The sequence below is a fragment of the Melanaphis sacchari genome, unplaced genomic scaffold, assembly GCF_002803265.2.
Source record: "Melanaphis sacchari strain LSU unplaced genomic scaffold, SCAv2.0 Contig73_pilon_pilon, whole genome shotgun sequence".
Lineage (NCBI taxonomy): Eukaryota > Metazoa > Arthropoda > Insecta > Hemiptera > Aphididae > Melanaphis > Melanaphis sacchari.
The window spans coordinates 424,888-450,784 of NW_020271525.1; the positions used below are offsets into that span (position 1 = coordinate 424,888).

The 25,897-nt window shown below is 25.3% G+C and overlaps 2 protein-coding genes across 4 annotated transcripts in view; one reads left to right on the top strand and one right to left on the bottom strand.

Moving 5' to 3' along the window:
• LOC112600976 (tachykinin-like peptides receptor 99D) overlaps positions 1 to 25,897 on the bottom strand; it is a 225,075-nt gene that overhangs the window by 114,875 nt on the left and 84,303 nt on the right. The gene's annotated exons all lie outside the window — the stretch shown is intronic.
• Positions 15,696 to 24,600, top strand: LOC112600978. Of its 2 annotated transcripts, XR_003115020.1 has the most exons (4): positions 15,696 to 16,305; positions 20,581 to 20,682; positions 21,902 to 22,535; positions 24,475 to 24,600. XR_003115020.1 is itself a non-coding variant. In XM_025348349.1 (3 exons), the coding sequence occupies exons 1-3, from the start codon at positions 15,696 to 15,698 to the stop codon at positions 22,420 to 22,422; spliced, it is 1,233 nt and encodes a 410-aa protein (XP_025204134.1). In that variant the 3' UTR covers positions 22,423 to 22,776. The 2 variants fall into 2 exon arrangements, 1 of the variants encoding a protein (XP_025204134.1); XM_025348349.1 differs by lacking the exon at positions 24,475 to 24,600 and having other exon boundaries at positions 21,902 to 22,776.

The following is a 25,897-nucleotide window of genomic DNA, read 5'->3' on the forward strand; positions in this document are numbered from 1 at the left end:
AAATTCAAAGTTTAGAATTCCTAGTACCCTCTCCTTTCAAGACTGTAGATATTTTAATACGTTCCATGGTATATCTGCTTACATACACAAAAAAAGTATTTATGTACAGTACACAAATACTGCAAAATTGTATGCATAACTTATCGATAGTCAATATCATTCTGACCAATTATAATGTATTATTTATTTATTTTTTTTTTTTTTTGTGTGTGTGTGTGTGTTAATTTACAGTCATTAAACATTCTTACGTGATGTCTAAATGATATAACTTTTGCTGTGATAAAAAAATCAAAAAGATCATGACCATTAGAAAGGTTATTTTTTGTTATCACGAAAACAATTACCATCAGTAACCCTATTTTGAAATAAAAAACAGTTTTAAAAATACCTTAGGTATTCGCTAATTATGTTTTTCATCTCCTTTTTTCCCCATTATGTCATAAATAACAGGTTAAGTAATGAATAATAATTTTCATTGGTTTATTTATTTCATGATTATATTTTATGAAAACCTTTGGTGCGTTTTTCCTGAATTCATTAAGCATGCATTCTATAGTTACAGTATTTAGGTTTTGAAAATAAGCGACAATGAGACGTATTGGTTTTTAAACAGCGTGTTGTTTTTTTAAATATTTTGATGCAAAAAAAAGGATATTTCAAAATTTCTCATTAGATGAAATAAATGTAATGTCATTGTTGTCTGATAGATTAATTTTTTTAAATTAAATTACTCTATATATGTTTGTACCATACTAAATTAAGAATATAATTACATTTTATATCTAATAATGTTGTAGTTATAAAAACAGTTTTTAGCAAACAAAAGGCTGTAATTGAAAATATTTATAGATAAAAACTAAAGCTTAATGTTAATTACTCTGGATAATAGCGTAGTAATTTAACCATTTAGTACCTATACTTTTGGCATAAAATAATAGAATTATATTTTATGAGAATTCTGTCCCTTTTATATTAATTGATCTTCCATTTTGATACAGTTAATTTGATTTTTATTTCTACACTATAATTTATATTAGTATTAGAATAATGTTTTTATTATTATTATTTATTTGAATATAGGTATACCTAATCAAATTTTAATGTAACTTATTTAAATATCTTATGGAAAGAATATAATAAACTGTATTTCTTAAAAGAGTCAATATGTCTTTAGTTATATGATAAAATTATAAATTATGATCAAAGATTTTTAAAACTGTAATATTGTAACTAATAGTATATGAAATTTGCATTTGTCATTCATAATATACGTTTAAAATTAAACATAAATTAACTAGACGAGATAATTTAGTAATAACATTACGTAAGAAGTTATACTAAAATATGTATAATAAGTGTTTGAATATAAGTTATATATATTTTTTTGATAAAATAATATAAAAATAGCATTAAATACAGCATTAAGAAAACATTTTCAGTATTTTTTTAATCTAATGCGTTTTTTTTTCGCGTTCAATGTTAAATCTTGTAAAAATATACTGTTTTTTTAAATAACCGAAGGCGTTTATTGGATTTAAACAAAAAGTATAAACATTTTTTATAAACCACTTAAGAAGTACATACACTTACGTGAAATTAAATTAAAAATTAATGCGAGTACTTTCATAGCAGAATATAATAAATTATGATAATTTAAAAGTTTTCAAAATAAATTATTTATTTCAACCGATTTTTTTTTCAACAGTTTTAATCGAAAATAGTAGCTTATATGTTTTAGTTGAATCATTTAGGTTTTTAAAGTAATATTTCCTTTTTATTTTGTTAAGCTTGATTATTTATTATTTAAGTTTATAATAAAAATATATATATTTTATAATTTTATTATTTTTATAGCATTGCATTTTATTTGAACACGTAGGATATTTGAATATTATATAATAATCACCTATTGCCATTTAATTTATACGGTATATATGACTACATTGCTTTGTTGTGTTTACAATTATTTATATCTCGGCTAGCCACAAATTTATTCAGCCCGGTTAATGGTCAATATATGCAGATAAACTCCACTATATACGTACCGAGTTTGTATATAAACCATATTCGTTACAATCTTCTATTCCTATTCAAGTGCATCTATACCATGTTTAATGTAATGTATAAATCCTTTTAATATTCCATTATAAGGTTAAAAGCTCAACCAATTCTTATTCACAAACTACGAAAATGTATAAAAATATGTTAAGGTTTGTGCTTTAATAGATTTAAAAACGAAATAATCATAATAACTTCAAGGCATTTATGATAGTCAATATTTATATTTTCTATATAAGCATGTAAAGGTATAATACAATTATTTATAATTTGAGGATACACTAGCTTGTAATTGAGATTTTTTTTCTATCGTGTAAATCGTCGAGGCAAATATCTAACATCGTATAGGTAGTACCAACAACTTAAATATAAACACCATCTCGGGTGGCCGTGGATTCTGTTCATCCACGATGCAGAAGTACACATAGTAAGCATGTAATGAAATGACAAAAATAAATATTTTGGTTCATTATCGGCGTTTGGATGGTTTGAAGACTGAAAATAATAAATATTTATCTACAGTCGTTTGGCCCGAGACCAACAGGTTATATTATACACATGTAAATAACGGTCGCGTCACTCATACACAAAAAACGAGTGTCTTACGTCTTCGTCTCATCGCGATTACGTACAGGTTGTTTGTAAAATTACTATTTTATTATTACACTAAACGAAGCGATTAATCGTCGTTTGAAGCATCACGTCTAATTTTGTCCGGAGTCCAATATCATGCGCATGCCGATTCAAAATTTGACAATGAAAGTTGTTCGAATGTTCGAATCTGATGTATGAATATCCGATTTATTATTCTTCAAAAAGAACATAAAAAATGTATTTCAAACTAATATAATACTGGTATTTGACATTGTACTCATAACTAGTTTAATAATCAATTCGTTGTTATTTGAGCAATGCATATCTACGTCATATTTTGATCTTGTTAATGATAACTGGCTATAATAACAATTATTTTAATTTGTAATTGACTCACGTAAAAATAACTAACGTCAAAATTTCTTGCATAATAACTTATTTTACATAGATTTAAAGTACTTACCAACGTAGCGTTTCAAATGTTTGACTTAAATTGCAGTAATCATTTTATATACATTTGTATGTTACATTTATCTTATTTTTTAATTGTATTGATGTAAAACCATAAATAAAGACAATTTTTATATTTTTTATTGGTACATGTGATAACGAAATTTATATAATAAAAATTTCATATATATATATATATTTTTTAAATAAAATTATTCAATTATTAAATCAAACGGCGTTTGAAGTCTAAGACGTGTAAATATAATACACGGTTAATGCTGTAAAATATATTTAAAATCCTAACTTGACCTAGTGACGAAGATGATTTTAATCATATTTATTATTCGTTTTCGGCATATTATATCATATTATAATGCCGTTGGTATCTATTACCGGAATTTAATCGATATTTACTGTTTACCACGTGATACACATATTAATTACCTATAAATTATGTATTCATGAATCATGATTAAATCACATAAAGTATTATGTATGATACAATTATACAGACGACGACAATATTAGCTACCATCAACGACGTTATGCCTTTTCGTGCGTAAAATAGTGATGAATCTAAATTTCAATAATTTATAGTACGCGGCGTCATCGCGATACCTATACATTTAAGAACAAGTCAAATTTTGAGGTCATTTTTAACCATTATATTTTATTTTTAAACTTTTACACAAAAGAATACAGTATATGACACAGTGAATTGCGAAAACGTACTCATTTCAAAAATATAATATAAAATTAATGTTTAAAAAATATTTTTATATTAAATTTATATCGGGAACCTCTTACACTCCAATGCGTCAATGTAATTATATAAAGAAAGGTGTTGCATATTGTCATTTTAGCAACTTTGAACTTAATTTGATATAAACTCTAGTGGCACTTAATAATTCTATTTCGACTCAAGTATTTGTTACAGTATGAAGATATAAAGTATGATTAACATGGAAAGTAATTAAATTGTAAAATGTTTATTGTTATAAGGTATTTAGGTCATTACCTGTTAATTCTAAATAAATAGTTAACAAAAAAATTAATTTTAATAGCAAAAGGTTGGAAAGTGCATAATAATTATACGAATCTTAATGAAAGTAAAAACTCAAAAAACATATTATAAATTAAAAATGTGAAAAAAAAAATTAAAATATGGTTTATTAAAATCTATACATTTTCAAAAAAATAAAAAAATGCAATGCAACATGATTATGCAATTTTTCCTTTTTCGAATCGATTAATTATACCACAAATATGCAAAACATTTGCAACACGATTGCACCCCAATACCTTTTTACCTGTTAAAATCCCAACACCATTGTGCACCAAATACTATGAACATATAGTATACACTATAGTACCATATATACAATATACCACAATATATACTATGTATAATAATTTATATACAACATAATTTTATGTTTAATTTATCAATTAAATTAAAAATAAATAGTTAATTCACAATTTTCATTCCCAATTTTTACAATCTTAGAACTATCAACAAATTATTATCGTTGGCTTGATTAAAAATTATTTTTTCCCTAAATTATATGACGTATGCTAAATGTATTTATAGACATAGTCAATAATCAATATTTTTTTTCATATATTATGCACATAGTATTTGGTGCGCAATGGTGTTGTGATTTTAACAGGTAAAAAGAGATTGGGGTGCAATCGTGTTACACATTTTTTTGCGCAATCATGGTGTAATTAATCAGGTCGAAAAAGGAAAATTTGCGCAATCGTGTTGTAGCCAAAAAAATTATATACCGTAAATTTGTTTTTATAATATATAAGAATTTTCAAGTACATCGATTATGAATCTAAGACTAGTCCATTTAATTATTTATTCAAATATGCATATCAGTCAATCTATTATTATGTAATATATAACCGATATTATACTATATAAATTGTACTTATAAACTTTTATAGTTGTATATGTATTACAGATTAAATAACGAAAAAGTTATTTTTTATTTAACTGAAGCTTTTATTAATATAGTTAAAAATAAGTAAAACGTAGGATTTTTTTTAACACCTCTAAGATTTTTTTTTCAAAAATAATTAGTGAAAAAATTTGACTAAGCAATGTTTTACATTATTTATGCTTATGAAGGTCAATAAATAAATTATGAATATAAATAACACATATTTTTGTCATTATGAACTAACAAAATACAGTATCCATTATTATTATTCAATATTCATTTTATGGTTAAATTAAAAATAATTGTTTGTATTAACGAAATACATTATTGAAAACATTTTAACTCATAAATTATTAAATGATTACATGTATTATTGTGGTCATTTCTGAGAAAGAAAAGTTAATTTTCGATATTAATGAAAAATAAATATTTTGATGAATTCTTTTTTTATTTTTATTTTTAAGTATAGATATAAGTATATGAAAATTCGGACGAGATCGTGAGGTTTTCAATCAAGCATGGTTCTCTCATCCTTAATTTTTAAAAAATTTTAACCGTATAAATAATACCTTAAGGTATAAATTATACCTTATTATAGCTTAGGTATCGGCATGTTATGATGTGAGCAATAATATAATTAAATGATTATTTATTACGCATCATATTCTAGAAAACGTATTCGGGAACAGATGTGACGTGATTAAATGTTTTCCACCTGGTAAACAGCTGGCGAACCCTTTCGTGCGTACTCGAACATGTTTTTATCATATTATACTTCAGTCATATCAATTACAATAATCTACTTAACAACACGATAATATGTCAAGTGATAAATAATATATTATACTATGAACTGAAACAGATTTTAAGAAAATGTGACGTGAATATTCCTTATCTTTCTTAGGCATTTTTTACAACTGCATTGAATAAGCATCTGTTTCAAAACCTTTCAAAATTGGTATGACGACATAGTGTTAATATTATTATTATAAATGGCTAGCATTAGTATTTTGGTCTTCAGTATTCACATACTCATACATTAAAGCCATTTAATGCATAGTTCACTTATGAAAAACAAAATTGTTGTCTGTTAATAATGTTAGACACGGTTTATTATTTCCAAACCATTTATAAATAATATTATTTTATCCCATCTATTATATACATATATATTATTTATTTTGTGTAAACATAATTTATTTTAAAAACCCATCAAAGAAAAATTTATATTAAATTATAATTTTAAATAATAAAATTAGTAAGCCTAGAAGTCTCTAGTTTGCAATGTTTAGATATGATAGCGATGTAGAATATAATTAGATGGTATGAAAACTTGACTATTATTGAATGACCAAAGCTTACTAAAGCTAAAAATATGCTATTTATCAATTCAAATTAATTACTTTCATAAAATTATCACTTTATCCCCTTCAGTCAGATAGCCTTTAAATTCATTATGATTCATTATGCTGAATAACTTAAGTTAGCAAAATACATGTCAATTAATGAACTTTAAGGATAAAGAAGTTATTATTTTAATAATAACATGACTGTTGTTTAATTACAGTTTAGATATTCGTTGCAAAAGTTTTAACATTGATTAGATCTCGTAGAATATAGATATAAAGGCAGTTTAATATATACTCATTACTCATCAAATGTTTAATGCACTCAGAAATACTATAATAGATATATTATATCAGATAAAAATTTTATTAAATAGAATCATCTCTTTGTCAGATTTTTATTAGTTAATATACAACAATGTAAAGGGTAATATAACGATTAAAAGTGCACGACATACAATTATTTAGTATTATTTTAAATTTTCAAATACTTCACTTTGAATAAATTTGATTTTTTATAGACATTTGTAATTTTAAGTTGTTTTAATTTAGTCATTATCGTGATTTTCCATACCTACATAATATAATACTTATTCGATAACTTAACGCCAATATTTAAAGTTTTTCAATTATCTTCAAACTTAAAGTGAAAAGACAGTTTCAACTTAAATATTTAAGAGCAATTACATATTATATTTTATAAAAAAAATAAACCCATATAATTAAATATTTAAATACATAATTAAAATATAAGCTTTTTTAAAAATTATATAGAAATCTGAAAAGTTATCATGTTTGGAGATTGGGAAACGTTTAGATATTTTCTAACTTATTTTTATTATAATTTAAAAATATTCATAACAATAATAAAATATAATAATGCTTTATTAAATCAAATGAATAGTTTGATAAATTAATAAGTAATAATTTATAAGAACCTAACTCATTAAGTTTGATAAGTTTAATTTTAAAATTTAAAATATTGTTTCAAATAAATAGAAAAAAATCAAGTAGAATGTAATAACAAGGAATTGTAATATGCTGCTCTTTATTATTCAAATTTATTCTAGATATTAGGTTATTTCTGGTTAATAAGTAAATCTTAGTAACAATGTTTTAATGTATAAAGTAATTTAGTACGAAAAAATTAAGAGTTTTACAATAATGTGACATATTTTTTTTTCGTACCTACAATAAATAAAAAAAAAAAAAAAATCTTATTAGTTACAACATTTATAATTGTCAAATTGAACGCATGTATTAATTTAGAATGATACTTTGATATTTCGAATATTTATTTAAAAATTTAAATATAAATAATAAATTTAGTAAGTATCTGGTTTAAAAAAAAAAAATATGTTTCAAAAAACCAATTTTTACTTATGTATAACAATTCACAAGATACATTTTTTAATGATATAATTTACATTATATACAAATTAGTTAGTAGTTATTTTTGATAAGATTGTCATTTATAGTAAATTTAAATAAAAAAAAGTTAATAAATAAATAAATAAAATGCCAAGTTTTTCAATAGTTTGAATTATATGTAATTATACTTTTGTTTGAAATAGTTTCAATTTTTAGATTTCCTAATTCTAGGTTACCTATTTCATATTCATGCTACTTATTCATTAATAAACAATTAATAAAAAACTAGTGAAATATTTTAATACAAAATTGTTTGAACTGACTAAGATCAATAACACACATTTTTTGTGTAGGTATCTTGTGTTGGTACGTGTGGTTCTTTTTTAAATTTAAACATCTATCAAAATTCTTTTGGATTTTTCAATTATTTTCCATAAATGTGTATTTATATACAACTGTCAGTTACATATGTGTTTTTCTTTGTCTTTACTCACATCTACCAATCGCCAGTGCTACTCAACCAGAATTAATATAAATTGTTGATTGACTTGAATTTGAAATGGCGTAATTGTAGCAAAAACGATTATTGTGCATTAACAAAATACTTACAACAAAAATAATAAATTAATACATATTTAATTGTATTTTATACCAACACGTAATAAACATTTACATGATTTTAATATAACCATACATCATCTATTTATAACGATAAAATATTACGTATGAACTATTCCATTTTTACTTTTATGATATTTATTAAATATGTTTTTGACTATTTTTTGACAATTTATTTTGTGACCAATTTGAACATGATATGCAATATATTTTATATTATTGTAAAAATGTATTTAAATTATATAATAAGGATTTTTTTATTTTTTTTTATTTTTTGTATTACATCTCATAGGTACTCAAATAGATGAATCATTCATCTTGTCGTTTATTTCCTTAATCGTATGGTAATTGCTCAAATATATCTACCATAAGTCAATTCTCTGTGGAATTCATTTGAATAGCAGTTTGTAATTATGGCGATGGAAATGTTTTATGCAAAAGATTTGTTTCCAAAATAATACTTAGTGATTTATATACCTACAGCCACTGAAAACAAATCTGTAAACAAACAGTGAATACAAATAAAAACGTGTATAGTTGCTGGTACGCGTTCGCGTGATGAACGACGACAACAATGGCGCTTAAATCAGCGGAGTAATAAAATATCGAAAGTCTCAAGTGGTTTTGTTTTTCAATGTCATGATTGGCGTTTCTTCAATGAATGTCACATCAGTAACAATATTATGCTTGCATGTAAGCATCATATAATATATACTAAACATACGTAGTTCGTGTATAAATATAAGTATATTATGTTTAATAAAATTTCAGATGATTTTTGTAAACAAATTGTTCAAATATTGGTTAAATTGGAACATTTAATAGTATAAATAAATTATTCTTTTTATTGCAATTTTAGTTAAAATATTAAATTTATCAAAACTTTCGTGAAATTATTGGTTTTAAATAAAATAAAATAATATAAATCATCTTTCATAAATGTATGATAAAATTACAGCAATAAAATAAATTTAAAAAATAAAATTATTTACGAGAAGTAAATTTATTTTAATATCGAATTAACTGTTATTAACGGTATTTAATTTTTAAACATAATATATTTAAACTTTTGTACATCACACCACACGTGTGGAAATCAAAAACAAATCAGCTTGCTATCCTACTGAGATTTATAAAAAGCTCGTTGACGTTGATTTGGCAAGTGACTGTAATCCTTCAGCCAAATTCTATACTTTTTATCTTTAATCTTCTTAGGGCTATTTCCTATATGATTGTAACAAGATGGGGCATAACATTTAAAATAAAATGTAAAATGTATTCATGTGAAGGTTAGGTTAAGCTAACTTTTTACCTATATAAAATTTAAAACTTTAATTTTGCAGCTCTTTATAATATATGCCTTTGATATTTTCTTTATATAAATAAAATTAAAACGTATAATTTATTTAGAAAAGAAGATAATATATTTTAATATGCAATTTAATTTATATGAAAATTATGAACTATTATACAATCTAATGCAAACATATTTTCTTGATCATAATTTTTATAAATTATTTTTATTTCAGTTCTATATTAAATGTAAGCTAAATAAATAAAAAAAATAATTTTTTCTTATCGTTTTTTGTTCCTAAATTCTAACCGTATATAATATTTGTACGCATATATAGGTACTATATAGATATATCTATCGAAATTGTAACTAAACTATGGTCATCATTTAGGGTGAGGGTTGTAAATACTAACTCTTAATTATAGAACCCCGCGTGGAGGCCCCCCACGTAAAATAATCCAAAATATCAATATAAAAATATAATGCTATTAGTTAAGTTAAATGGGCGATAAATCATTGTATTCGAAAAATGAATCCAAGAAAAACTCAGTCGAATACAAAAATTGTGACGCGTATAATCTAAAAGAGAAATAGGTTTATAATATACGCTATTTAACAAAATGTCTAGACATTTTTTTCTTTTAATTTTTTTTTTCAAGCATAAAGTAAAGATTTTTTACTGTCTAAATAGTACATATTAGAAATACATAGATCGTTGTAAAACGAATTGTTACTCTAAATTTATGTATTGGTCATATTTGTTTTTAGAATTTCAGGATTAATGTTTTCATCATTTTTTTTGCTTTATTATTTAAATATATAATGTATTTAATTTATTGTATTAACATATATTATCCTAAATAGATACCGTGTGTCTTAAATAGAGGAAATTACCAATGAGTCCTATAAATGTTACTTTGGATAAATAAATTATAAAATCTACAATAGGTCAATAGACACGTTCAATTACAATAAGCATAAGTTATGGCTTAATTATTTAAGTCCTACCATATATTCCCGACAAAATCTACACTCATATATTCATACACAATGTGTATTACACATAAAATGTTGTGCATTACGTAATTTGACGTTTATCCACTGAGTATAACTATTTTAAATTACTTTTTATTGTCATGTCATTACGTTATTATAATAACACTATTTCGTTTTTTGTAATTGCTTACAATATGTACACAAAAAACTACGTAACGCCGCTAATTAAAATTTAAAAGATACAAACACTACTCGCGAGTATAAGAATTAAGATACGGATAATCGGAAATATCAATATAACTACCGACGCACTTGACATTTCGTTTATTCTTATTTACTTGTACCTACACAGCGGATCAAGAAATACCTTGCATTATCGTATTCATATTCCTTAAGAATAATATTAACATATTAAATTATCGGGTTAGAATAATAGTTCGCATCTTTGAGCTCAGTTGTTTAACATAAAATAAAAATTAATAGTGAAACTGCTCATAACAATTTAACTTTACGATTGATGTCATGACGTACATTATCGTTGACAACTATATCATTATATTACATACTATGAGTTACTTACAAAAATTAATTAATTAATTAATTCCTAGTTTAATTTCCAATACAATTTTTTGTGTATAAGATATAAAATACCAAATTGAATATATTAATATTGAATAACGACGAATTATTGTTCATAATTTATATAGACATTTGTATAGCAGAATATTAGAGAAAAAAAAATCAAAAACTGAAAATTTTTAAACCAATATTTTATAATAATAAAATTATTATCTAAATTATAGATACTATAAGTACCTGTATGTTGAAAAGAAATCTTAAGAATTGGAAGTAAAAAATATTCATGTTTTTTTTTTTTTTTTTAGTAGTGTTTAACAATTACTTCATAATGCCCCAATGTTTACAAAACCTTAATCGTTGTGTATATTTTATACAAAAACTCAATTTTTTTCTAAAAAACACTTAAGTTTGAACTTTTATTCTAACATATTTTTTGTTACTATAGTCTCAAGCTCTTAAGTTATTTTGTAACTCAAAGAACTTAACAATTACTTTTTAAATTAATATTTAGTATAGTAATAAAAAATTTAAATTTCCTAAATCCTCGAAAATAAGTTATTATAACGCAACAGTGAAATTTTGAGTAGACATAACATGATTGCGTTTTTAAGTTTTTTATCAAGAAAACTATATACGTTTTAACATATAATATAGACTTGCTGAATTATATTTAACACAGGTATCATTTCTTTATTAACTGTATCTAGAAGATATGCCATGATATATTTTATTATAATTTATTATTTAGCTAATTTAAACCCAAACATAATGTGGAATTGTATAAGTTTAAAATTACAATCATGGTTTTAAATTTACATATTCAATAATACAAAATACATACTTCCATATGTGAAAGTTTGATTTATCGTTTTTAATTAATATTTGACGGTGTAAAGTTAGTAATTATACAATATGCTGAACAAACTATTATAGTATTAATAATGCACTTTGATGGATTATTTTGTATTAGAAATGAAGCAATTAATTTAATCTCGAGATAAATGGTACCACAACCAAAGTTTGTTCGCATTTCCGACTTCTTAATGGCGAAACCAAGACATTCTTGGGTATAAATCAAATATAGGAATTATTGTACTAGTAAACTTAAACTGGCCAATAAAACACCTCATACAGATAGTTCTTTATGTTTTACATATGTGTTTATAAAATGTACTGTTATTAGTAGAGCGTGAATATTTATTAAATAATATGTGCAGCTGTTGCCTACGAAATGTCTTATACTTTGCACCTTGTTTCATTGAAAAACCCTTTCCTAAGTAATAGTCCACATTTGTACGACAATAATCATTGCTATAATATGCTGTAATAAAAACAAGCAACCTATAAAATAAATAGAATATAAATGTACTATGTTTATAATATACTACACATAATTTACATAACATTTAAACATTGTACATATTATAAGCTGTAATACTTTTCATAATATTGTGCAACACGCATTTGTTTCAAGTACCTAATTAACATTTCAGTAAAATGATTAATTTTTTATACTATGTGCGTAATTAATTATAATTACATAATATTTAAAATGAATAATTTTTAATAAGTACAGAATAACAAAACACAAAAATATATTATATTTTTTTTAAATTCGGGTATCATGATTAGTTGAACTTCTTGGGAAATTTTTATTTTTTTCAGATACCTTTTATCGATTTGTGTAATTAAAATGCAAGTATTTTTGTATACTATGTTAATACTTATAGCTTAAAAACAATAATCAATAGTAAGTACTTAGTATGGATTAAGTTAGAATATAGACACTATTTATGACTACTCAATAGTAAATAGTAATAGATTAAATCTATAAACACATTTAACACAAACGTATTTATTTTATATTTAAATGCATCGTATATATTTTGTATTAATGTATAATTATTTTATATATAACATTTAAAAAGTATTTGTTATAGTTTTAGTGTTATTTAAATTTTGATTTTTGAATAATATTTTTATTTGTATATTATTTTAGTTAATATTGCCATAATATATGGCAATTTATTTTACATAACTGTTTGAATCTTAAATTCTGAGTTTCAAGTTGAATATTTTGATTGAGATTCTAGAATAACTCTAAAACTTTTAATAATAGTTGGTAAAGATATATTTTATATATTTTTTATAAAAGGGTAAGAGTCTTAGGTTGATGAAGTGTAAATAATAACAAAATTACTTTCTAAGGAATTTAAAATAATTTACGATTTTTTTCGCCTAGCTATTTACACATTATGTTTAAACAAATATGTATAATTATAACAAATCATTAGTAGATAATATTTTATTATTTAGCTGTATTGTAAGTATGTATAATTGGTAAAAGTTAATTCCAAGAATGTTTATTGTTTCATTACCAATTGGTAGTTATAGTCCTTCTGTAATGTGTAGAATGTATAAAAACGTGTATAATGGTGGCTAGCAGGAAAAGTAGGATTATTCGGGGTGCGTGACACTAAATATTTTTACCGATACACTTGTGTCATAAAAATCTGAAACAACTTGAAATCTCTTTGAACTGAATAATACAATAATATTATATATATATATATATAGGATTATATTTACGTATGTAGTAATTAAGGTTTATAGCCAAATCATTGATAGTCCACAATAAATTAAATTACATTAATAATTAATAAATTAATATTATGTATTCAATTACATTATAATAGTATACGTAAATAATAAAATATATTATTCTTATTTTTAAATAATTATATTTTTTTTTATGCCAATAATTGAATTAAACTGGTTGAAATTATCTTAGTACCTACAAATTATTTTATTGTTTGTTTATTTTGCATAGGTAGTTATAAAAATTATAATAAAATAAAATATACGATAACTAAATAATAATAATATTGGTACACATTTTATTTTTTGAAGTAACAATCAATATTAATACACATAATACTTTAATAATAATTGAATATAATAAACCGTATTTTAACAACATTATTAACTGTATATATTATTTTTTATATCTAAAAAATATTGATCTTTTATCTTAGCCTATGGTTTATTAAGTGCACGTGTAAGGTGTACTCTTCAACATATTTCAACGCCTATTTACTTACACATTGTGCAGTAGGTTTACATATAGGAGGTAGGTAGCTACTCAAAAATTAATTTCCACCTACTTGAACTCGACGTTGCGACAAGTTCATTAATGTTGCAATTCTGCAGCAAGAAAATTATTGTGTGTTATATATGCTATAGGTATAACACCTAACCTTTTATGTTATAAAGAAATAACTTTTACATATCAACCTAAATGAGAACAATAATACATAAATACATTAAGCTCTAGTTTTTGTTACATACTAACATCTTGAAAGCTGGATTAACCGAAACATTTGAAACGGTGGTTGTTTATTTTACGCTAACAATGTTATTGTGTTATCATCATTCGTCTAAATATATCTGGATGCGATCGTTATACTTACATATATATGTGCTACTATATTCACTGTTGACAGGAGTAAATTTGTGCACCAACATCAATAGTATAATAAAGACGACACGTCTCACAAATATTTCAATATTCAAATATACAATATTAAAAGTTAGCATTGTCTATAAAGTTCTTGAGTTATTAATAAATTCGAGTCGATGAGTTACGCCATATTTAATATGAATGTGTTATCTATTTAGACTAGGTACCATAAATTAAAACTCATATTACTTTTAGGAATATATTTGTAGACATTGGAATATATATTTTTAGGTAATTTTCCGTTCGAAATAAAACAACAATTTATTTATTTATTTATTTATTTATTTTTTTATCGTTATAATTCAAACTAATTTTTCGAATTTCGATTTTTTTCTATCAGATTACTTCGAACGTCTTAAACTATAGTTATCATGATATTGTAATATTACAGTCAAATGTCATTAATCACTCTATATTCAGCTGTAAGTGGTATTTGTTAATATTTATATTATAATTATTAAAGTACACGACGTCATATGCCGGTTAAATAATTGTAGCATAAAGAACTGCTTATAGATTGGATTCGATTTAACCGTTGAATTCCAAGACGTCGCGTCGTATTTCATCGGTCACCACTATAATTAATTCTCATCAGTTGGCAACCCTTGATCATTTTATTTTGATATTACAACGGTACGATGACCGGCGATTGCACGTAATAATAATAATAATAACAATAGTAATAAATTATTAATCGTATCATATCCGTGGCAAAGATCAGCACGTCACACCGCAGCGTCTAGCGATCTGTCAATTTCAGTCAAATACACCTCTTCGCGTAGCGACCACGTTACCGTTTGGGAGCCTACAAACTGCAACATCGTAAGACCCTACGTGCGTCGTTATCACCAATCGCATTGCATCGTATCGCATCGTAATTACCGCCATCGTCACGGTAATATTATACCAATACCGCGGTCATGTTCCCCCTGCCGTCGGATTACGTGACCGCGCAAAGTGCGGGCAGCACGTTCGCCGCCGACTACTACGGCCGGCTGAACGTGTCCGCCGAGTCCGTGGCCGACATGTTCACCGAACGTTCGCGATACTACTCGATGGACTCGCTGAACGGACGGCCGGCGGTCGGCCGGGCAGGCGTTGTCCGGGAGGTGCGCCGATTTTTGGGCACGTACAGCGGCGGCCGCCGTTTCGCGGAACTCGTGTCCGTGGACGCGCAAACCGACGGGGAAGACGGTGGTAGACGGGTGGAAATAAACTTTGGCCGCGACGACGCCTACGACTACGACTACGAAGACGACGACGACGACGGCGGCCCACACTTGGCGGTGTTCGTGCACGCCGAGTTGACGGATCCAAAGCGTCGGTCTCTGGCGCCGCTTCCGTTCGTCCAGATGTTCCGTGTCCGGTGTCTGCGCGATCGGTTTGAGATCACCATCACTGTCGTCAAGACGATGGCGACCACGGTCCGACCACTGCTGCAGCAGCAGCACCACCAACTGCAGCGCCGTCATCGGCAGCCGGACGACGATCACAGGGGTAATGATATCGCGTCGGATTGCCATCCCCTAGGTAATACTCTGCTGTTATGACCATATTGTGTAGTATGGTGGTGGGCGTGTTTTGGCGACAGATCTGACTGACGGCAATTCGGTTTAACGTTTATGCTGCTCGGATAGTGAAATGTTTAATTCAGAGTCGGTAAATGGTCTTTTTAAAAAGGTCACAGTCGTTAAAACCGTCTACGTAAATTGCGGTCCCAGGACGTTTTTGTTATTTCTAGTCAGTAAAACTATTTAAAGATTAACGATAAAAAATAAAACGTAAATTGTACAAGTAAATATCAATGGGTTATAAAAAAAAAAAAAAAATAAAAAAATTGGTCGTTTAGATTTTGTGCGAAAATCATCCACGCATTTTTACCAATAACTTGAACACTATATTTCAAAATTACAAAATTACTTTTTTTAACAATAAAATCAATATTTCTAACTATACCATCATTAATAGAATTATTGTCTGTCCTAAGTCTAAAAAATGTGAAAGAAATATCGATTTAGTAAAAATATCCCAAAAAATATTTAGACCACAATATTTACTTACATATGGATAAATTAATATACTCTGACCGCAAATCACATTAACGATTAAAAATTGGATTAAGTTTACAGCAAACCATTTAATTTTAAGTAACTGTTTGATATGTCACTAAAATGAAACAGCAGTTAACGTAACTTATTTTTGTTTGTTGATATCAACAACTTTGTTATCAGAAAATGTATTTTTTTATCCAATAATATCTCCAAAACAGTTTTTTTCAATAGTTATTACTTATTAGAAACTAAGTAGTCAGGCTACAGGATACTCATACCTATAACAGAAATACACCTCATATTATTTTTATTACTATTTTTAGTATTAGGATCATTGTCGGCTTAATTTTATTATTATTGTTTTTACGGCGCTCGGCCGTTATTGGCATTATGTTCGGTTAAGCAATCTATATAAACGCAGTTATTATAATAAACATGTGGCGAAATACTATGTATAAATCTATAGGTATGAACTCCTTAGAGTAATGGTAATTTGTTATAACTAATAATAATAATATCTAGTAATACGGTGATAGTGAATGAAAATTAAACCGTTATTGAAAATAGCTGTTAAAAAAATATATCCATAGATAAATATTTTTAAATTATGCATTCATAGATGATAAAGAGTATCGTAGTACTTTTCAAAAAAGAATATGTTATTATTTATACTCTTGTGATGTTTCTTATTTTTTTTTTAACATCATAGCTAGATAATTTATATATAGGTAATTTATTATCTATTTGAATAGTATTTATTAATATATATTAATTATTTTATTATAAGCTCCTATTACTACGTTCTTTCAAACAAACTTAAATTATAGCAATAATATATTAATTATAATATTATGTATTTTAAACGAAAAATTATTTTATTAAAAATACAAATATTTTGAGAAATTTTCACATTTTTACATAACAATTTTTTTATAACTGAATAAATATAATGGAATTTATTTTAGAATTTTCATGTTTTTCATTAATTTTATGAAGAATTTTCCGTCTAAATTATAAATAACTCATAATATCAGTTGTCTTTGTTACTTATTTAATTTATTGAATGTACATAAGATAATTCATTTGGATGCAATTATTTCTTAATCGTTGAGTAATTTTTGTTATTTTCCATTGAATAGAAACTAAATTATATTAGATATGATATATAGATGTGAGATTATTCAATGTAAGTAACACATACCACGTGTATAACGACTCATTATTATGAAAATAGTATTGTATTATTTTTTGTTATTTTTATTTAATACATTTTGTTACAGTATTCTCTTATAATATTTGTAAATTCAAATATGATATAGTTCTATACTTACTCATATTATATCAGCAACCGCGTTTATCTAACTACAATGATAGTTTAGATTAAGTAAAAACAAAATAATCAATATATACATGTTATATATTTTTTATTACAATATTTGTTATTTGAAATTTTTATAAAGTAACAAATATTGATTAAAACAGTCGATACAGTTAATATCATGTATATCAATGACGAATGCTACACTATTCTTTTTTTTAAATTTATGAAAATTGTATTCATGGTTGTGTAAGACAAAATGTATTAGGTTTCTTAAAATTTTACTATTAGGAATATTATTTTTCAAAGTTAAATAATTCTAATTTACAAGTATGTATATTACTGAGATATATTTTTATTTTATGAAGAATTATATCCAAGTTGTAGTATCTACTAATATTATACAAGATCTAAATATTACCAAACTATGCTGTTAAATATTTATATTCAAAAATATGTTGATACCTTTTGACAACAATTTACCTACAATCAAAACTTTAAAAACATCTAGAAAATCAAACTTCTCAACTGTAATTGGACAAGGCTGATTTTGAAACCTTCGTTAAGTTTAATTGTTCGGACCGAGAAAGCTAATTTGAAAGTTTGAAGGTTCTAATCGAAAACTTGAATAGGTCACGTTTGTATATAATACATATGACGAATATATAATGACTAAAATATGATTTAAATTTATCTTGAATACCTAATTTATTATTGGTGGTCAAAAACAATACATATTGGTTGACTATCAAATCAAAAACTATTCTATTCATAATTGATTTAATTGAAATCAACAATGTTCTTAGAATATAGAAATGTACAAATTGAAAACGATTTTTTTTTTTTTATAATTAAGGCTCGAAAACTATGGCTATTAGCTGTGGGTTTTTTGTTAAGATAAAGTCAAGTACAATAGATATTGGACACATGTTCTCATATGTAGGATATGACTTCGTCGTTAAAAATCTGGGTAGTCACCCATCCTAGAGTTATCACAAAGCCGGGTGGTACTTAACCGCAGCACTCTTCAATGACTGCGTTCAAACACTATGCTACACAGTTTCACCATTTTTTCAACATGTATTAAACATATTATACCATACATTCATATTTTAATGTAAGGTTTTATTTTTTATTATTTTTAAATATATAAAATATTTTTTATCTATTTTTGAACTTATTCTATTTGTACACTCGTATTGTTATTTTCTTATAGAGCTGATATGTGGCGTTTTCATATGTTTTATTTTTAGTATTTTAACATATGCATAGATAAGTTATTTAAAATTATTAAATAATTGATTATACAAATATATATACAATTTATTTTAAATAACATAGTACATTTGTATTATTCCACATTTAATTGTCATATATTTTTTTCTTTTATAAATGTAACTTTTTAGTTAAATAACAAACTCAAATTTCGTTTAGAAGGGTATAAGGTCATGCCATATATTATAAAATAATCAATTTATACTAATTAAAAAAACAATTATTATTTAGTTTAGGATTATCTATATTTTTAGTCAAATACAAAGCAATATTGAAACACGTTTCACGTTGATTAAAATATTTTACTAAAAATATAAACACCTGTGTAGAATATTTAATGTCATAAATAATAATTAGCAATGTTGTAATTTATCATTTTATCACTAAATAATTGTTCAGTTGAGAATTTCGATTAAAATAAATAATGAATCTACAAAGTGTTATTTTCATTATTTAGTAGATATTTAATTTTTTTATAAGAAAAATAAATTATTATGTATCTTTCTTATTATTTCATTTGAAATGAGTTATTTTTTTATTTTTTTTTTTTTTTTAATATAAACGCATATCTATGTCATAATTTAAGTATATATATTTGATGTAATGTATTTACTAATTAAACATTCTTACTGACAACAATTTGTTCATCAGAATTACGAATTTTTTTGTTGGAACTAGTTTTACGTTCAATTTTACCATGAATTTCTTAACCTCTCTCTTTTATAATGGCAAATATTGCATTTTCTTTTTGGCATTTTATAATGTCAAAATAATAGGTATGTTAAACTATAATATAATAAACAATTTAAATAAATATAAGTTAAATTATATAAATAGGAATTAAAAGCATACAATAATTTTAAGTTACTTCAACATAAAAACAAACTTTTTGATAAACAAATAAATATTCGATTTATACAAATGAAAATAAAATGTATATGTGCTTCGCCTCATAAAAACTCATTGAGATAAAAAAAAAAATAAACTAAAAACACCATTCGAGTCTAGGACAAATAATATATATATTATTATATATAAATTATTTTAAATATAATGTTTTGTATTTAGTAAAAATTAAATTTTATAATCAATCAATTTATACATTAGGATCACAAATTAAGTAATAGTCATTGTTTTAAAAAAAAAATGTTGATTTTACAGGTTTTTCTGATTCTGAACGTGTAGAAAAAGATTACGAAACAACAGGAGGAAATTTTGTACAGAATACATATGGAGGCTATACAAAAAAATTGAATGCAGAAGGTAGGATATTACATTTATGGTTATTTTTTACATTAATTGAGATCTCCATTTTAATATAATGAAGATTAGATATATTATAAATAAAAAATAAAAATAACTATATTATATTCATTCTGTATTATTTATTTTTATTAAGTTTTAACACAAACGTCATGTGTGAATAATTGAGTTATAATACAATATTTTAAATTTCATTTTTTCCTTTAAAAAAAAAAAAAATAATAATAAAACAAAAAAAAAAAACAACTGTGTATTTTAAAACATTAAATATGTAAACTATAACTATCAGGATTTAAAGTTACTTAATTAAAACTATAAAAAAAAAAAATAAGTTGTTGCAACCGATGGTTTGTAAAGATTTTTAAAATGTTTAAAAATGAATAAATTATATTTTATTTAGGTTGTTATAGACTTATTTTAATTAGAATTAAGAAATCAGAATTTAATAAAACTATGTTTTTATATTAAAACTCACACACTTATGATAATTTTTTTAAATCTTATTATGTTTATTACACATATTAGTTTTCTAAAAACCTATAAAAAAGTTAAAAAAATAAAGCGTATTGAAAAAATTAAGTTTATTTTAAAATAAAATAAAATATATACTATATATATATATATTAAATATAATCAAACATAATATAGAATAATAAAACGGTACTAGAAATTATACTACCCAAATATTAGCTACTTAGTTCAATATAGTAATAATTGTATCATTTGAAAAAAAAACTAAAATAATAAAATAAAGCTTTATAAGCCGAAAAGTAATAATGTTTTGCAAACAAATAGTTGTTTTTTTCTAACAGAGAGCATTATTTTTATTCAACTTTCAAGAAAATATTTTAAAAAACTTCATTGTATCTTTTGAAATAATTTTTAAAGTTTTCGTTGTGTTAGTGCGGTCAGAAATATGGGGTCTGTTTCACATTGTACACCTTTACTTTAGCCCTCTATAGCATTATGCAAACCGTGACTTAACATTTGAAAATGTCAACGAAAAAAAAAAACCAATTAATTTTCGTCTCGTATCAATTATGCATAATATCTCTGTATACAGTCAATCGAATACATAATATAACGTTGTTGCGCATACAATACGAATCACTCGCAATGATGTGCGTTTTGTTTGCAAAAACAAAAGGCTTTCGGTTTTCGTACATTCTGGCGAACTGTTGTTTTAATTATCATGTTTTTAAATTGTTTTCAAATCAAGCTCGAGAATTCGAACTGTGGTCGGACGTGACGTCGCCACCGTATCCCATGGCGCAATCTACGGACGACGAACGAGAATCGTCCGAGGAGGGCCAGCATTTGAACTCGTCCGACGAATCGTGGTCGATCCGCGAACAGTACTTGGCTTACCACGAGAAGGTGAAAGAGTTCCTGGGGCAGTCGACGGTCGACCGCCAACCGCAGCACCCTTGCACGGAAGTCATCGCCGACGACGACGTCGGTCCGACAGATCGGTTGAACGTAGACCGCCTGGACAAGTCGGTCACGGCCGACCAACTGTACGCGGCGTTCAGTCGTTACGGCAAAGTGCTGTGGGTGCGTGTGTTGCCCGGCGGCAACAGATGTGACTGGTCATCCGGTTCCGGTCCTCCGTACCATTCGGCACGCGTCTGCTTCGACCGGATCGAGTCCGTGGACAGAGTGATGGCCGACTACCGTGGCCCGGGTTGCACAATCAACGGTGTCCGTGTGTCGTTTAGCAAGTCGAAATCGAGTCAATAATATAAAATTTTTTGTGCGACGCCGCCGATGGATCAACAGACACGTCGAGCACCGTGTTGTCGTATATTATAATAATGTGTCAACGACGTTTCCGCACCTTTATATTATGCACGGTATGATAAATTACTATTATGCAACAGTGGTTGTAATTGTAAAAACCTAAATCAACGCGCGCGTGATTTACCGTTTAAAACGGTCTAAACATCTATCGGTGGGTAACAATATGTGAAGTAGACAGGCACTCGGTTAGTTACGGATTAATTTTATGTCATCTGCCATAAATTCGAGAGCTTTGCGAGTTGTTATAGGACTTTGTCGGCGAGATCGGCAAGAATGCTACACGTGTTGGTTATATTTTGAGTCAATAAATAATTCTTTTAATTCTTTTAAATAATAATAATTATTACATTTAATTCACTTTTATTTTTATTTTTATTTTTTTTTTTATTTCGATATCGGAATCTCGTAAAAATATCAAAAACATTGTATTTTTTTATGCGAGCGTAATTTTTAACAACGAGTCACTATAAGTAATTTCCGATCGGCGGTAAGAAAAAACAAACAGTGACATAATCGAAGTGTATTTTTACTGGAGAGCCCGGGATTTACTGATTTTTAATATTATTAATTTCTGCGATACATAGAACTTATTTTACGCAAAGTAATAATTCTCTATACAGATTTTATTTGATTTTATTTTATTCCGCTACATTGATTGAGGCAAATGCATATGAAACTTCTATTTCCCGTTCGAAATTGACCTATCTATTCTTAGTGGTATTGGTTTATACATATATGAACAGCCTTATACCACATGGTCTTTTATTTAGGGTTTAGGGTAAATTGCATATGTGTAATTCAGTAGCAGATTTTATCGAGGAGACATTTTGTGTCATTAGTAATTCAGTAGCAGAACGATTTTAGGAAAGTTTACTACACGGTAAAAAAAAAATAAAAACACCTTTTTACCATATTGGAGAGTAGAGTTTATATGTTGGTCAATGCGGATTATGCACACTATGTAGACTTGTGAATGTATAATATTTACTTTCATGTATTTACGTCATACCCATATAGTTTGGAATTCATTATTTATTCAATTTTTGGTCAGTACCTACGTCTCAAATTCCATAAAACGATCGTTATCGTTTCGCGAAATACTAGTAGGTATACTATAACCAAATACCCACAGAATGTAATCAGTTATAATGTAGCTCTGATTATGTTCTATTTTAATTATTCTTCAGTTATGTAAATAATGTATGCTTTAGTATAGTATTATAATGTATTTATAGAGTAGTTAACTTAATCAGCTTCAATAATATTTACATTTTATATTTGTGATTTTGAAAACAATAATATAATAATTTATCCGACTAAAGTCTTAAGTATTTTCAATTTTTTTTTTTTTTTTTAATAATAATAACTCATCACTTTAACAGCATATTAAAAAAAATATATTTTTAATTAAAATTAGAATTATAAGTTAATGTTTTCAAAAATTAATAAACTTAAAAAATCACTACGTTAAAAAGAAGTATTATTGTTAAATGTTTTGTAAAAATTCTTCAAAATTTATTAAAATAAATTTCTAAAAATCATAAATATTCACTAAAACAACTCGTATGAGTTATATGTACTAATACACATCCACACGAAAAAAGTTACTATTGTAAAACTATATAAAATAACTACCATAATATGTTAATCGTAATATTTCATATCGTTATGTTCGGAAATAATTTAATACATTTGATTTCTTAAAATATTATCTTAGTTCAAACCTACAATTTATGATATTTCTAATTATACCTATATGTGAGATATACATTTTACATATTAATTTATAACTGGTTATTAAAATAAATTATAAAATATGGACATTTGTGCGTATTTTAAGCATTATTATAGAACATATTTATAAACAGATTCTTGTAATAAATATCATTGTAAAATGTAAATAGTAGTTATTGTTTCTAAAAACTCCATTTTTTGTTTTTTATTAGACATCAATAATGATTTTTTATCTCTGAACATTTTTTTTTTTCATAGTATAAAGCTTCCAGTTTGGGTTCGGATTCTGTGTAATTACAAAAATAGAACATTCAATTTCAACTTATAAGATGGAATGGATAATGGTAACACAGATGCCTTGACGTTATATAACATTTAATATCAACTTACATCAATTTCGATTAAATATTTATAATTTTATGAAAATATTGATAATATAAATATCATTTTATATGAATGTATTTTTTTAATAACGTTTATCGATATTTAGTCTTTGAAACTGTTTATTTTGTTCTAATAAATATTTATTTTTCTATAATATTCAAATGTGAATTTTCGTAATAAATATTGTGTTAACAAAGTTTGTAGTTATATAAGAATTAATTATTTGTATTGGATATTATAATTATAAATATATATATATATAACCACGAACACTTGTGCGGTGACAATGTGATTCTGTAATTTATCAGAATCACATATCAATAGCCACGAAAAAACATAACCTACAACAAAATTTAACAATACCAAGGTCTATATTATAATTATTCTGGTTTTGTTTTAGAAAATATTGACCTGCTAATTTGACAGTCAAACTTTTTTCTACCCAAATAAGCACTAAGTATACACAATTCATAGTTTTATTACAAGTTATATTTTAATAATACTTTCTTTGAAAAAACTATTGAATATGATGATTAAAAATTATATTGTTTACCTACCATGAAGTTGAATTTAAAAGTACTGATATAGATGAAAAAAAAATATATACTTTGATATAAAACGTCATTTTTTCCGTTTCAATTTTTTTTAGATAGGTACTTGTGAGAAACTGTTCGGTTCATAATTTTCAACTATTAAACTTTAATACTTCATAAACTATAAAGCCGCCACTTTTTTTTATAAGCCACCTAAAATTGAATCTTTACACATCAACAGAATAAAACTTTTTGAAATTCAAATGTTAGTTCATACAAACACTTAAAAATCTTAAAAATCTCGAAATTCCAATACATACATTACCGTAAACAAAGGTAAGTATAATATTATGTCTATATTATTATACTACGAGTATATTCACATAGTTTAAATATTGTCAACTATCTATCTATGTGTGATTATTGCAACAGAATATTATGTTGAAATGTAAATACTTGAAAATCCAAACAGTCAACAAACTTACCCAACTTTCTATAAAAGAGTTTATACTCGTTAACCACTAAAACACAAATTTACTAATTTTGTTCTCTAAAATATATCTTGCTAATCTAAAAAATAAACTAAAAAGAAATTTGTTGTTTTTGTATTTCATTGACACAAACAAAATTATAATAAAAACAAACAACAAGATTCTATTTTTGAAATTTAATTATTATTGTAATGTAAACTTGACGTAACAAAACTTTTTCTTTAATATTATTGTAATTTTAGTTAATAATAACTGTACTGATATACTTTATTT

Coding starts and splice junctions, on each gene's coding strand:
- LOC112600978 (XM_025348349.1), top strand. CDS start 15,696: ATGTTCCCCCTGCCGTCGGATTACGTGACCGCGCAAAGTGCGGGCAGC. Junction 16,306..20,580: donor GTCGGATTGCCATCCCCTAG/GTAATACTCTGC, acceptor TTGATTTTACAG/GTTTTTCTGATTCTGAACGT. Junction 20,683..21,901: donor AAAAAAATTGAATGCAGAAG/GTAGGATATTAC, acceptor TTTCAAATCAAG/CTCGAGAATTCGAACTGTGG.